The sequence below is a fragment of the Hesperophylax consimilis genome, chromosome 7 (assembly GCF_061612785.1).
Source record: "Hesperophylax consimilis isolate HC1 chromosome 7, BYU_Hcon_1.0, whole genome shotgun sequence".
Classification (NCBI taxonomy): domain Eukaryota; kingdom Metazoa; phylum Arthropoda; class Insecta; order Trichoptera; family Limnephilidae; genus Hesperophylax; species Hesperophylax consimilis.
In genome coordinates, this window is record NC_142842.1 from 11,291,290 (window position 1) to 11,308,353 (window position 17,064).

General features: G+C 34.8%; 1 protein-coding gene across 1 annotated transcript in view; it reads right to left on the reverse strand.

Annotated features, from left to right (window-relative positions):
- The window catches only part of LOC149422300 (tRNA dimethylallyltransferase), a 528,940-nt gene that overhangs the window by 389,043 nt on the left and 122,833 nt on the right, over positions 1-17,064 (reverse strand). The window contains exons 2-3 of the mRNA XM_089633711.1: positions 11,399-11,536; positions 7,492-7,952 (exon numbers count right to left, since the gene is read on the reverse strand). Of these exons, the coding sequence (XP_089489837.1) occupies positions 7,492-7,952; positions 11,399-11,536 (599 nt within the window). The remainder of the gene's footprint in view (positions 1-7,491; positions 7,953-11,398; positions 11,537-17,064) is intronic.

The window sequence follows — 17,064 nt, forward strand, 5'->3', positions numbered from 1 at the left end:
GGCAAACGGTTAAATTCCAAGGCTAGGCGCAATAAAGATAACAAATTTAAATCATGGGAAATAAAACATGTTCAGATAAAAAAAAAAAAACTTACTACAGAACGAATATCTCTGTTGCTAGGCAAATCATTATTCTAATAATTGAATGAGCCACAATGAAAATCATAATCTCGAATTGGTTTTGGCTCCGGGTGGGCGTCAGATTAAATTTTGACAAGGAAAACTCACATTGTTTCAAGTGGCAATATTTGAATTGAAACTAGTAAGTAATGAAGTAGGTAAATATATTTATTTTTCGGAATGACTTTATTGAGTAAAACCTAAAATTGTAATATTTAAATATTGAAGACAATATTAGTGATTTCTAAACGAAAATCTGAAACAGAAAAATCAGAAAAGGAAACGGTCACATCTGGGACTCGAACCCAGGACCCTTGTCTTTCCGTGACAGTGCTCTACCAACTGAGCTAATGGGACCCTATTCCCCTCGGTAGAAGAACTAAGCGCACAGACAGACGCGGATAGCGACTTTATTTTATACTATTTAGAGATAACCAAGAAAACAAATACATGTTTGGTATAAACTATAAACCAACTCACTAGGCTGAGCCAGTTCCGATGTGGGAGTATTTAATATTTTTTTTACATCTCAAAGAAAATGATAAATAAAATAAATTACGAAATTTATATTGATAAATAGAAATGAAAGAAATAAAAAGCAGAAAAAAATAAATAGAGAGGAAGAATGAAAGTTTTTGTAAACTTTTAAATATAATGTTATTCATTTTCATTAATTTATTCATTTAATAAAGAAAACAAAATATAAATTTAAAAAGACGTATTTATAAAGAAATGAGAAGAAAATAGAAAAGTACAGACGTTGAGTGTGTTAATTTAATATTGTATTGAAAGTTATCTGTCCGCGGTATACAATACATTCATTAGCTATCCAGGTGTGTGTTAGATTTAACTTTTTTTAGTGAATATTTTTAATGACTTTTGCAATAAAATTTTTAAAAATTGAGAGTAATGTCTTGGCTATAGGTGTCTTAGAATGAAGTTGATCTTAAATGGGAGACTATTTCCTTTAAGTGTCTACGTGAGAAGAGGTATACTATTTTTAAAAATACCCTTTGCTTGTGTATTAGTGTACTGAATAGAAATAATTTAGTTTTTGTTTTAGATGCTAAAAAATGGAAAAAAAACCTTGTCGAATTGAATCACTGGTCTAAATTTAAACGGGGTTGGTATAGTGGATACGTGTAGTATGCATCTTGTATCTTTAGGGTAAGAAGGGACTGAGAGAGGGTGTTTCAAACTAGTTTGAAAAATCTTTTTTAAACTTTCGATACTATCGGTGTGCACAATATTTACACTTAAACTTGTCCTCTTTGATGAAGACGATTTGCCTGTAGGTTTATGAAAGAAAGAAAAAAACTGAAAAAAGTGAAATCAAATTTTTATGATAACTCTTGAATAATGGGAAAAACTGCCAAATTAAGCAGCATATTAATTTATTATAAACCTACGCAAACTTCTTCATTTTATATGTAACAACTATTTAATTTAAAACAAAATGATCGTATTCAAAACAAGCTGTCAAGAAATGAATAAAAAAATAAACAAAAAAAATCTATACCTTCTACCTTACCTATTCGCACGTCTATATTATGAGGTTTCGTGTAATTTAAACCAACGTTATTCACCGTACAGATATTTTTAAGAAAATTGACAGGCTGAGTTTAAAAACTAAGTGAAATTTGAAATCTAGACTGTAATTAAATTGATGGCCCATTCCTCTTGAAGTACTGTAGCTTTTCGTAAGTTAAAATCAAAGGAAACGGTGGAACAGAAGTTTTGACACATTATAGGATGCAAAGAGGAATGGAGCTGATGAATTAATTTATTGTGTGCGCCCAAATGTGCTTTAACATATTATGACGGCACATGAGTAAATGATTTGCTCGTAAAAACAGTAAGAACTAACTAACTAACTAACCATCACGCCGTTTCTCCGCAGGGGTAGGCAGAGAGGACGGACCGCCAAACAACTCGGTCTTGGAACACACTCCTTGCCTCATTCACATACATTGTCTCATACATACTCTTCTATTATTCTAACTCTTAACATGGCCCGACTCAAGTATCTGATTCACTTGGTCGTGCCATGTCTTCCTAGGGCGTCCCCGACTTCTGCTACCATTCACATTTGCATCTCCGCGATGCAACAGTAAGAATGGGTAATAAATTGGTAATTTTGTATATTCATATAAACATTTAGTGAAGTTGTACTTAAAAATAATATTTTCTCATGAAATATCATCGATAATAATCGTGATGATAAAGTCATAATAACTAAAAAGAGTTGTAAAACAATAAAAATAATAATAAAGACGTTAAAATTGTCAACGTTCCTGGTTTCTACGGTATGTAAAGTCATAAACACTGAACAATAAACAAACAAAAGTAACGTGTAAATAAATAGTTTTACTACTTAAGGTCTGAAAGAACCCACCTAGTAGGCAAGTAATTAAAATTATAATAGCCATCTGTCGAATCAGCCTTATTCTTATCAGTCTTAAGTATTTGAAAAGGTGGTAAAATAGCAGATACAGTGATAATTCAGTGATAAGCCGTCGATAAGAATAGCTGCACGTTATAACTGGCGGTTGGAAAAGGCGGGAAACCTTTTCTGGCAAAATGGCGTCAAACCAATCTAACGTAAAGGCGTCTCAGTAGAATTACAATACGTGCAACTCATATAAAAACCTGTTAGTCGTTTTTTCCGCAAACTTCGTATTAACATTTGTAGTAAGCTTTATTAGTTATAAACGCTTTTCCGATGTTATAAATTTATAGTAATTTACTCGTAGATGCTACGTTAGATTTTCTTCGAAAATTAAACGCTATAATTTTTATCCAAATTACCAGATCAAAAGCAATTCACAAATGAAATCTAGGGGAGCCAACTAAGCATGCATTGTAAAAACGGGTAAAAAAGTAAATATTCATTCATACATTAATATTTTTACGAATAACAATTAACTCCTTCAATACATTATCAAACCACACAGGTGTAGGTCAAATAGATAATAGTCAAATAGGTTTTTCATTATCACTCCATCTTGTAATGCCACAAAGCGTAAGTATCGGTGTTTTCCCAAATCTATTGTGAACTTATGGTATCATAATGTTCGGTCAAACCAATCTCTAAATAGTATAAAACAAGTCTGTTTGTGCGCATATATTATATATGTATTAATAAAACATGCATTTTATATTAATAGAAAGTAGAGATGAGTCGATGTTTTGTAATTAAGTCGTAATTTTTTTTCCAGGCGCTTACGAGTACATTGCTAACGCTGGCTACATCGTATGAGATACATTAAAATAATGTACTACGGAATTGTATAACTTATAATTGCCTACTGAAAAGTAAGTGATGGTGTGTATCTATCTCCTAACGAGAACTCACAGCAACGCTGGATCCACATCAGCTAGTTTTCAAATATATTCGTATTCTAAAATTAAAGACAAGTTAACATAGATAGTCTCTTAATAAGTCTCACATAGTTTTTCCTGGCATCCGATATCGAACAGTGTCAGAGGAACATTTCCAAAAGTATGACATATTTAGTTCACTGTTTTACCTATGTCAACAACCACCGTTTGTTATTAATTTAATTAGCGTATCGTTCGTAGGCCTATTAATGCAAACTAAACGATGGAAAAGAGTTGATAATCCTATTAGTTACATTGTACTACTGGCTGGGTTAAAGGTGAAACATCCATACAAGCATTCATTGCAATTTTAAATGGGTGTTCATATTACAAATAAAATTTCATAACTTATTATTAATTAAACTTGAAATTACATTCAGACACTGTGACCTCTACGAAATTCTATAACGAACACTCAAACTATAAGGACGGGTTGTTTCGGAGAATCTGAACAATTCATCAAATTTCAACGTTTTCAAGTTCTGTGAAAGATTTTTTCAAGTTCTGTTTTTATTTCAGTTTTGTCAAGCAACTAGCCTACAATGATATAAAAACAGAACTTGAATAATTCTTTCACAGAACCCGAAAATGAACGTTGAAATTTGATGAATTGTTCAAATTCTCCGAAACAACCCGTCCTAAGTGTGTAAGTGTACATATAATACCATTGTTTAAATTTATTTTAAATTTTTATATGAAACCGCATAAGAGTTCCAACCGTTTGGAGCCAGTGAGACTATGGCAAACCCAATTGTGGTATGATGTGAGGCTGAAGGTAGTGAGTGGTGGGGAGGGGAAGGAGATGGGGAAAAATTGAAATCTGGTCGCCAAACACGGCCAGTCTTTTCAAGCAACGTTTCAAATCTTCAGGTTGGTGGTCTGACACCAGGGCGATGCTGAGAGTATCTTGCACTCAACGTGCCGCAAATATACTAAATATTGTTTAATTTTGCTATTATTGAAGAAGTAACCATTTTTCAGTAGAAATTTCGTTAATTAAATACTATGACAACAAGAAGGACTGAATAATGAAAAATATCCTTGATCAAGGTAAGTATAATTTCAGTTCCAGAAATCCCGACTGTAAATATTATAGATAATAATTGTGTTTGACCGATTTTCGTTCGTTTTCTAAAACCAGTTTAATCTTATGATAGCAAGGTGTTATCACACTAATTATAAATTTAAAAAAAACACTTGAGAGATTGACATAAGATTCCGAATATGTGTCAGTAGGATTGAAGATATTGGGCGAATACTTAACCAATCTTATCAATTAAATGCTGGCAAATATGTAGATAGGAATAAAATGTCATGTATTCTTACATATTATAACAGATATGCACCAAATCGTTACCAACACGAATATTCAATTGGTTAACCGCACCCCGTACACTAATGTGATAAAATCTCCAACCGACGAATGAAAAAATCGTTCATTCCTGTGGTTTTTAACGTAAACAAGAAAATTAACTATTTTTCTAAACTTTCTTAACGCAGCTCTGCAGTAGCGACCAAATACTTGTATGGGGTATTATTACCGCAGTCTACGCGTGTAAGATAATGCAATTGTATTATTAAGATTCAAATTCAAAATACAGCTAACCTAAAAATAAGTATATTTTAATATAAGCTAAATACCTTAACATAAGTATACATCTTTTCATCTTGTTACTAAGAATCTATCAAATATAAAGTAGAAATTATACAATAACAATCATGAAAAAATATTTACAATAGGGTAGTAAAATAATATCTTCATCTTTCGCAAGTCAAGCTGAAATCATCGATTAAATCTTAGAATTCATCATTCTTTACAAGAATATCGTCGCTGGTTTAAAGGGCGGTTAAAATAATGTAAATATCATTAAAAACCGCTCTTAATGTTGACTTTTATCAAAACCTTGAAAAAATACTAAAAATACTGATGTTATATTCTGTGAATAATGAACTGACTAATATATTAAGATGGCTAAAAATAAATACAAAAAAAGAAATGTATGATAATTTGGCAAAATAACCCATGATGGGAAAGCAATATTAAAATTGGTGATGAAATTTTTGAAAATGTTACTGATATGTACTAAGGAGCTATATTAGTTTCCAAACTAACACTTGCCTTTAACACTTATGTTAATACACTTTGCTATACAAAGAAATGCTATATTATAATGCGCTGCCGGATACTATAAAGTCTGCACAAAATGATATATTCAAGCTTGTATATAGCATTGTAGAAGGTCTGGTATCTATGTGAGGATATTGTGTCAGCGCTTTATTAGCAGCAGACACATACTTGGACAAATGTTGAACCTCGCGCTGGCACTGTTTGTAGACGCGGTGAACTCTCTCGCTGCAGCAGCTGGTCCAGTTTCTTCACCACCTAGGATTCTTGCTGCAGAGTATCCATATTCTATCTTAGTCGAACGTTAAAGCGGTGCTGCCACGGTCTGATATCTACCTATGTAAGGATATTGTGTCAGCGCTTTATTAGCAGCAGACACATACCCGGACGGATGACGAACCTCGTGCTGGCACTGTTGGTGGACGCGGTGGAATCTCTCGCTGAAGCAGCTGGTCCAGTTTCTTCACCGCCTAGGATTCTTGCTGCAGAGTCTCCATCTTCTATCTTTGTGTCACATGTTAATGGTCTTCATTTTCCTTAACTTAACTTCACTTTATTTTTGCAATATTTATATTTTTAGTAATACCTCACAAAAGCGGCGCTTAACAAATTATCCAATTAATTAATTAAATAAAAATGGAGTCATAAATCGAAAGAAAATAAATAATGTAATTTATTATAAATTGAACATTTGTAAAGTTGGATGTACAAATGACTAAAATTAAATTAATAAATACATAAATGAAATCAGAAAACAGTAATGATCCTTGAAAAACATCCAAGTTCTTTCCACGAGTCGTTCAACGTGTTACAAATAATAATAATATCCACCTTACTTCCTAGGGGACTATTAATAAACGAACGAAGCAGTGCAACGTGATATTCAAATAGCTACTCGGTTGAGTAATCCAAGTAAACAATAGATTGTTTATTTTAGTATTCCCTACGCAAATTTGTTATTAATGACACTCCCCGCGTGATAAAAACAAATTAAAAATTTAATGAAAAATACACAACAATTATTTGAACACTCCGCTGACGTAGGTACCCGGAACTCGTGACTGAAAAAGGATAAAAACGAATTGAAATACTTTCGATAGATTCCCATAGGATATACGTCAGACGGTAACTCTATATTTTTTGCTGGTATTTCAATTAAAGTTGCATCAATGATTGTCGATGGCGTTTTAATTGTCCAAAACTTTTTCGGAACGGCTTCTGCAATAGATAATGCAAAGCGCCCTTAAGATGATTATATTACTAAACGGTGCTACAAAAAGTTGACCATTTATTAATTACTAGCTGTACCCCGCCACGCATTGCCGTGGCTCAGTCTGTGCAGATAGGGAAACAATACCGCGTGCTACTTTTACGTCCAAAAAAACATGTTTTTACCTGTCACAGGTCTATCTATGAAATGGGAAGGAGAATATACGATGTGAATGGTAGCAGAAGTCGGGGACGCCCGAGGAAGACATGGCACGACCAAGTGAATCAGATACTTGAGTCGGGCCATGTCAAGAGCCAGAATAATAGAAGAGAATGTACGAGACGATGTATGAATGTGAATGAGGCAAGAAGTGTGTGCCAAGACCGAGTTGTTTGGCGGTCCGTCCTCTCTGCCTACATTCCGGGAAACAGCTTGCTGGTTAGTTAGTTAGCTAGGTAACATCCATATAATATAGGTATTTGAAAAACGAACGCGTATTCCAATGCGATGTTGTGTCAAAATTTCAAAGCAATCGGTGTAAAACTTTCAGAGATTTAAGATTTTGAACAAACGAACATTTACATATAGACTAATGAATCTTTTGGCACCAGTAAAAACATAAAAATAAGATTTAATATATTGGAACTACTCTTACCTGAGAATCTTTCTTCTGTTGTTGGGATGAAGTCTGTCTGCCATCTCGGGATCCACTTCGCGCAACTTCTTTCGCAGATATTCCGAGCTCATCTTGCTATCATCACTGAAATCTTCCCAATCGTCATGAGAACTTTCCCCCTTCACGGAATCATCAAAACAGCCCTCCTTTATCTTCGATGCTTCGTCCCGAAAATCCCCCGAATTGAGCGAGGAGTTACAACTTTCATGAAGGGTAATTTGTTCGCATTCTTGCAAAGCCGTCATTTGCACGGACGTGTTCGGGATGTCAAGTTTTATTTTCTTGTACGTGGATTTCTCCAGGTCCCTATCGTGAATAAGCTGCATGGGATGTGAGTCCGTTATATCTTCAACCAGAATCTTCCACAGGATAGACTCGATGTAGTAACTGGTGCCTCCAGCAACTATTGGGTACTTTTTACGGCCTATTAAATCGTCAATCTGGTTATATATTAGTTAAGAAAAGCAGAATACTTTATTAAACCCCTAGTGCGCCAAGAAATACAATGTGTATTTCATAGTATCTCATATAATATCTATAATATAAATTATATGAGTATCTCATATAATATAAAATGATCCAGGCAGATCAAAATGTATCTTAATATTATTCTAGCTTGACATTTCGTCACTTGAAAATATGTTCATTTTATTTGTTAAAAATGCAAAAATTCCATTCGCCACAAAATCTTTTATCGTAAAAAACGTTCGTTTCGCTGAAAAATATGATAAAACTTAATTATATTATATTTATATATTAATTAATTAATTATATTACATTAATATAAGTAGCTATCCTGGAGAAACTACAAAGGAAAGATTTTAAATATATTTATAAATTATATTTATTAATTTTATTTATAAATATATAGGGACATTATTTTGTAAGACAAAACATATTGTTGTAAAAAAAAAAATAGTGTTAGACGGCTTACGGGGGGCGATTGGCTTTTTACCCCTGGAATTCCAAGGGTAATGGAAGTCAAAAGGCTATGTTGGATTTTTAAGTACAAATTCACTAAATGTTAATATGAATATACAAAATTTCCAGTGAATCAGATACTTGAGACGGGCCATGTCAAGAGTTAGAATAATAAAAGAGTATGTATAAACGATGTATGAATGTAAATGAGGAAAGAAGTGTGTGCCCATATCGAGTTGTTTAGCGGTCCATACTCTCTGCCTACCCCTGCGGGGAAACGGCGTGTTGGTTAGTTAATAAGCTTTCATACACTTAGTTCTCACTTGTAAGAAACTTACGTAAATACACTTACAAGGGCGAACTAAGGTACTTTGAAAGCAAATACGTAACTTACATACATACACTTACAAGGGAGAACTAAGGTACTTTGAAAGCAAATAAAAGAAGAAAATTCTTTGAAGCTTGTGAAAAGATTTGACATAACATAAAGGGAGGAGCCGGCAAACTTGATGTTATGAATAAAAATGACACAATCTAAAATGATTATACCACAACCACAATGTAATATTAGGCGGAGTGTGGATGATTGTATGAAACACCGACATCACTCACACACCCACATCACTCTACATTTTCACTCCTTTGAAATTAAATCAAAAATGTGATGAGGGATTGCACGTGCAAAACATAAAACAATTTTCTGAAAACTCTCAATTATATTACAGTAATAAAATAACAATAAATACACGTTTGACCAAATCAAAAACAGAATATAGACATAATAATAGTAATTTCGGTGGTGTATCAGTCTGTGTATAACTCCGTTTCAATGAACTCTAGAACTGGGATTTGCTTTGATTTTCAAAATTAAAACAGATTGGGGGAACGATTCAGACAAGCGATACAGCAGCTAACCAAATTAGTTTTTAGATTAAACATAGAAGACTAGATAGTGGCCTTAAATGCGGAAACAGCTGTCACAATAATAATAACTTAATAAAACTTACATTTGTAAATAAAAGACATTTTATTTTTTTAAGCCCCATTGATACCTCCCCCTATCAGCAGTAACTAACTAACTAACCATCGCGCCGTTTTCGCAGGGGTAGGCAGGTAGGACGGACCACCGAACAACTCAGTATTGGAATACATTCCTTGCTTTATTCACATTCATACATACTATTCTGTTATTCTACTCTTGACATGGCCCGACTCAAGTATCTGGTTCACTTGATCATGTCATGTCTTCCTAGGGCGTCCCCGACTCCTTCTACCATTCACATTCGCGTTGTTAATTCATATTATACTATTTTCTTCGTTCATTCGGTCTACATGCCCAAACCATCTAAGCGTCCCTTAATTAATCTAACTCATTACGCTTACATTATTGCCTTGCATTATTTACAAATCTTCACATTTCTAACACGATCAAACATGGTTTTACCACAGGGATCTCATTTCTACACCATTCCGTTTACTTTCGTCCTTTCTCTGCCATGTCCATGCTTCACTGCCTTACATCAGGCATCAGGGTAGGTACCAGCACTACATTGTGGACTGTTTCAATATCTATATCAGCCTTTCCATCTCTCGTAAACATACTTTCGTAGTACCTACCGCAAAAAACTAGGTTTAATAATTTTGAAGAAAAAAAACCTACATATTTTTAGTGGTGTAATGAGTTGAGAAACATTATTTATGTACAGAGTAAAGAGAGGTAGCTGATTGAGAGGGGTTGCATATTTCAGCGGAAACCAGAACGTGATGCGAATAGCGAAATAACCGAGGAACAAACAGTTCCCGGTTTCAGAGTAGAAGACTTAAACACAGTGGAATTCTGGCAGGTTAATCAAAATAGATTCTTGCATTACCAAGCATAATGAATATTGGTAGTCCTGCTGCGAAGCTCATAAACTTTTGAAAGAAACGCCTTGAAATAAAATAATTTTATGGACAGATAATTTTTACACATGATTTTTTTTTTATAAAAAATGGTGCACAAAGAAAAGAATTGAAAAAATGTAGAAAAAACTTATTTTGTTTTACTCGACAATTTATTAAGGCGATGCCATGCGTAGTAATGCAAAATCATGTGTTTTTGGTTTGAAAATTTGGTCGCCTAGAAATGTTTCAGATGCTTTAATTAAATACTGCGAGTAGAATACATCTTGGCCTTTGAAATAATCGAGTATTTTTTAGATAAGTCTTTTTATAAGCCCAGAAAAAAATAATGTAAAGGCCTATGAAAACTGCTTTAAAGTTCAAAATCTAGTACTTACGAACCCATTTTCCGTTATGATTTTATTGTATAATGTGGCAAATTAAGTTATTTATAAAATGATCGGAAAACATTTAAATATTTATGCCTGAACATCCACAAAAAAAAATAAAAGACACTTTTTGGCCATGTTTTTTTCTTGCATAAATCAAAACAGGCGGATGGTGTGAAGCGGGAATTTAAACCTTATCGCCATCTACGTAAGGGTTGTGATTGATAGCGGCTCAATTTTAAATATTACACGACGCAGTGCATCGCCTTAACACTCTCGATTCAGATGATTTCAATTTAATTCTAATAAATCAATTCTGATGAAGTTTAAGACTTAAAAAAAATGTTTTATTTTATTTATAACTAGCTGAATTCCCGGGCATTGCCCAGGCTTCACAGATATTTTTTTCTAAATTTAGTGTAGATGGTGACCTTCCTCTTATTTTAAGGATCAAGTGTGAAAAATTTCATAAATATCAGAATATAACTGTAGATTTGTATTTAAATCAAATCAAAACATGGCTGAATCAGATGTCAATCAAATCAAATATTTTTTACTAAAATAACTTAATAGTAGATATGATATGGGAGATTAGAGGAAGTTGCGTTGAACATTTCAATGAGAAACCTGGCACAGATGCTATCGTGTACCAACCTTAGATTGATGGATAATAATACTATAAGTTCAAAGGATACGATAGCCACAGCTTTGTTGCGGAAATCCAGGGCAGTGTATGTCTGGTGTGGTTGCACATAATCGAGACAGTGGTGAGGAATTAAGGCTCTCTCTTGGGGGGTTGCCTTGGCGCTGACGATGTCCAAACCCTTGTAGATCTGCAACAATTTAATTTAACAATTAGAAAATTAGATATCATAAAAGAATCTTAATCAAACCACAAGTAAAGCCACGTTTAGATCTTCACCAACCAACAATGGATTGAGCTTGATTTAGCTTGACAAAACGCATATATCGACCCTCAGGAAGTGGTTTCCTCAAAAGCTCAAATTAAGGGTAATTTACTTTGATCCGACCCCTTTATGGAATAAATATGCACAGACATTTGTCCAAAATAAACTGCCTATAATCAATTAGGACCCTCATTGATGTTGCCTATTTAATTGAAATAAGAATGGGATTAAAAGGGGGAGTCCTGTTGTGTGGGGCGTTTACATCTTTGGTAGCTTTTTTCATCATGAACAACCCTATTTGCATCACTGATAGAGATGCATATAAGTCACGTAAGATTAGTAAAGTTCAACAAAAAATAACATTATTTATCTGCCCGAAAAGCTTATTTAGAATTGATTCTTATGCAACGTACACATACGCGAGCCGAACTGATGAGCTGAACCTCAACTTATGGAAAAGGAACACGGCAACCGCAAATGGCGCGAAACGCCGCTTGCAATTGCTTCATTCCTTTCCCGTAATTCGTGGCTCGGTTCGCGTTTCGGTTCGTAAATGTGGTTCCATGATAACTCAACACAGTGACAATTAAACACACTTTTAAAAAGTGATATTAAGTCATTAGAAAAGATGAAAACATTTTTTTAACCTTACCTAACCTACTAAACCCAGTTAATAAAGTTTTTGTTTCATCACTCTCCATGACTTTATATAACTTTTTAAAGATGTGATGAATTATCATTGTGATGATTTATCCGATCACCGTAAATGTATACGTACTATTAGGATAGGTTGTTTCACAGAATTTGAACAATTCATCAAATTTCAATGTTCACTATCGGGTTCAGTGAAAGTCCTATTCAAGTTCTGTTATTATATCATATGCTAGTTGCTTGTCAGAACTTGAAAAAATCTTTCACAGAACATAAAAAATTTACTTTTAAATTTGAAGAATTGTTTAAATTCTCTGAAACAACCCGTCCTTGGATTCACGGTATGAATGCCATAATAAATATTGCTGCAGTTATAAAAAAAAATATTGATTAGATTCTCGTAGTCCTCCATAGCAATCGGCTTAACTATGTTGTTGCTTAACATAGTGACTTAAACCGAGCCACAAAGCTTTTGGAAATGAGAGCTTAAATCCACCAATGCACAGCGCTTGGCCTAGGACATTTGAACAGGCGCGCGGCATTATCGCAGACATAAAGCAAGCGATTTGTTATTAAACTTAAGCCGGGGGAGCTTTATCCACACTATCACCGTGTTCGTGGGCGGAGCGGTAGCGATAAGTCACTGCAAACCCGTCAAATGCACAAACATGATACCGTTTGATAACCGTTAATCTAGTCATCGAGTTATCGTGAAGAAATTTTTGATTTGATTAAATCAAATCGAATTCTGTTTATATCGGTAGGTACTTGGTAATCTATTGTCATGATTGACATCAACTAAGCCTTGGCACGCACGTGGCCTATATAGATGCTTGTGTTGTCACGATAATAATTATTAAATACGAATAATTATTCTCCTAACTCAATTAACTTTCACCTGGCCGCTTACGTTATTTGTTGAATTGCCGTTGGTTTTTATTTTTGCGTGTGGCAATGCTAGTTTCCGGCACTTTTTGAATTTCCGCCGTACGGGAAGCCACGACGGTAATTCGACTCGTCATGTCACCTAGGAGTTAGATTTTTGAAGTTTTAATATAGGATAATCCCTTTCATATATTTTAATAATATCAACCGCGAGCCGGATCATAAAGTATGATTATTTAATTAAAACGCGACCCGAAGTACTAAGCGAGCGTTGTCGATTGCCGATGTGATAATTACATGTGGTTCGCTATGTTTGATTGGATAAAATCCACGCAATCCTGTTTCGCACGGTGACGTAAATCACGGCAGAACACCTTTATGGCCTTGCCTGGCCTTTACTGCCTTTAGTTGGGGTAAATTCCTGGCGGAAGCCCTTGACGGAGCTCATGACTCGAACTTGTAAAATACCCCGAGTCCCTTGATGCCCAATCCTGATGAATGATGGTGGAGCCTGCTGCCCGGCTGGAGTGTGTGGCTCAGTCGGTGAAGCGTGAGTTCGCGGAAGCGGTCCTCGCATGCATTCCTCGGATTCATCCCCACGAATTCACGGCTGCATCTCATCAGCACGCGTTGAGGCGGTCGTAACAGTGTTTCTCGAGATTTATAGAATTATAGAAATCAAGGTCCAACAGGTACGCTGCTATTTATATAAAAATGTATTCAGTTGTTTTGTCGCCCTCACTGGCACTATTTTAGGGTACTTGAAACCCTTGTTGTATTTTCTGAAATATATTTTTTGTTTTCTGTTATATGGAAAATAACTCTGTTATTTACAAAAATGCTGGGCAGAATCCTGTATTTACAACCACAATCTCGAGGAGATTCACTTGCTTTACCTATTTACGTTACAGCGTATCATAATAAAAAAAACAGCAAAAATGTTTCTTGCATCTTCACTGATATAGATAACGTAAAAGAAACATTAATTTATGACGTAAAGAAATTGCATAAACTCGATAATCTATCTATCTCGACCATTGTAAGTTCATGTAGGTCACAAAGACTGCGATGGGTTGGACTTTTTGAAAGAATGCCAGGATACCAAAAATGATGATCAAGTTAGTGTGCGCCTCTGTGGAAGTGGCCAGGAGGCAGACTGATGAAGAGGTAGATAAACTGCGGGAAAACAATTGGAGCAGGACGGGAATGGAGGCAAATGGAGAGGAAACGCAGACAGTGGAGATGGAGAGCGTTTGTGGAGTAGACCAAATCTCACCCTGGAATATAGTGTCGTGATGATGATGAAAGAATACTTCACCCTTGGAAAAGGTCAAAGGATTAAAAACATACATTAGTGCCGCAGTGAATTCTCACTTTTTATAGTTGAAGTTTGGGAAGGTATGCATAGGAAGAATTTAGTGGATAACCAACACCTCTGCCATATTTCACTCCAAGTGGTTCGCTACGTTTGGTAAATTAGCAGGGGTGTCCAGGTTCATGGGGTTAGATTTGTCCAGGTCTTGGCGGCGGATGCGTCTTCACATCTACTGCATGGCAAGCCGTATCGGCAGAAACTGGTTGAGGGAGACCCTTTAACCTCTCCAACAGGACTCATCGACCCATAGTCCGCATGTACCGTAGTGGGAGAAATAGTTTAATACGTCCGTCACTCCTAGACACACTGAGCCCAGATTCAAACCCCTCATACCTGTTTCCTTCCGTTAAACAATCCACACAGCATCCCCCAGAGAAAATTATTTTTCTCATGGCCTGCTGTGTTGGTTGATGCAATTAAAAATATTTTTTTAACAAGACAACGAGGATAGTGCTATCACAGTATGCCAAATTACACGAGTTATAAACAATTACATATTACAGTTAAATAGAAATTAAAAAAAAAATGAAAACCATGCAATGTTGGTAGTGACATCATAAAATAAAAACCTAACATAAATAAGTTAGCGGCATCATCTGCATCCATTTCTCATTGAGTGGAGAGCTGAGTCACTCGGATGCTATCACGACAATGACAATTGGTTGAATTCCGTGTAAAAACTGGGTAGTCGGTGGCGAAGGCGGGGAATGAGTGCACCCTCCCTTCCGTGAACATCGTTGAGGCACTGCAGAACCTTGGAAGTGACATAAGTGTGCATGGTTGCAGCACACCCTTACCTTGTCCCGAGGCGCGGCTGGGTATTGTGTCCACAGCTCAGATGTTTATAGGGCAGTGTACAGTACTGCAGTGGTAGAACTCTAATATCTTTGGGTAGAACTGTCTTGAGAATATTCCGGCCCTTAAAGTATCAAGGTGAATGCACCGAAGAATGGAAGACCGTTTAAGTAACTGCTATTTTTGAAAATATTATTTTAGGTATACATTTAATTAGTTTTTTGAGTTTTTAAAGAAAATCAAACAAAAGATTAAAGATTAAAATCCATGAATTAATTGTCTAAGAATTAAGTCCGATTTTCATTTATTATGAACATTCAAATTTATAAAATAATTAGAATCACCAGTAATTGACCAATTCATTTCCAATAAATGACTCGATTTACACCAGTAAATGACTGCATTTCACATGAATGAGTTTTAAACAATGCATTAATTAAACAAACTATTTTAACGAAAAAAAATGGAATTAATCCACAGAATCGTTTTCTTCTAAAAATTTTGGAATTTCGTATTCTGTTTTTCCCTTTTGTTTTTATCACATTTTTTAATGTAGAATTACTGCCCTCCTTAAAGTTACTTTCTTGAGCATCTGAACCAGCCTCTTTTAACTTGCTTTGTCAGTGATGCTATTTTTACAGTAAATCCACACAGGAAGTCCCGAGGAAAATCATTTCCCTCAAAGCCTTTGTCAACTTTGGGGATGCCGTGTGGAGGGAATCCCTTGGGCCCTTGTTTTAGATATGATCTACCTATTACGTTTAATAGTACTAAATTGTGGCATGTATTTTTAAGAACAGGTCTAACCATTGCTCTTTGTGCTGATTTTTTTGTCATCCTATTCTTGATATTCCAATTATAATATTTTAAAAATCCCTTAAAATTCATTATTCGAGTGATAAGGATTCCTAGTTGGACAGTCAATTTTCAAATATTTTTACAACAATAATTGTCAAATATGTTTTCTGTACTAAATAAATAAAATAAAAACAATCTTCTTAAAGATGGCGCAAACGAAATCAAGATCGTTGTGCTCAGTTCTCGGGAAAGATCATCAAAAATGGTCGATGGAAATCAATGAATGCTTTGACCCGGTTGCGTTTTCTTTAATTAACCACTGATTGGCAGTTTTAAGTCAATATTTAAACAGTTTCGTTAAAATCTCGTCCGCTAGAATAACAAATGGGCTGAACCAGAAACGCGCCTTTACAGGTTGCAGGAAATAACTTTGCATATGTATTTGTTCTATTTAGTTAAAACATTAATTCAGGAGCGTTTTAACAAAGACAAATAAATATCTACCCCGAACGGCTTTTTATTTAATTATTTATATATTCTACACCCATACGGACTGTAACAAACGTTTGATATACATAATAGTTTAATGCAACAGTAATCAAGAAATAAAAGTTTAATAGAAATTCAATGCAGAAGAATAGTATTATGCCTATCTTAGTTTTTAATATTATTGAGGTATGTTAATATGGCCTTCTTGTTACTATATTCCGTTTAGTTCAAGACATCTACAATTTCTTCGAAATTATGGCGTATTATTAATTATTGTACTCCCAGGTCGTAGGTCGCAGGCGCAGGTTCGCAGTTGTCCACGAAATGGCTAATTCAATTTTTCTGAAATGAATATATTTACCTGCGCCATGTGTTATAGAAAAAGATAATTTTCACAAAGTGAAACATCTACATACCAACGTTTATGTAAAAGTGAAATATCTAGGAACGTAAATATAAT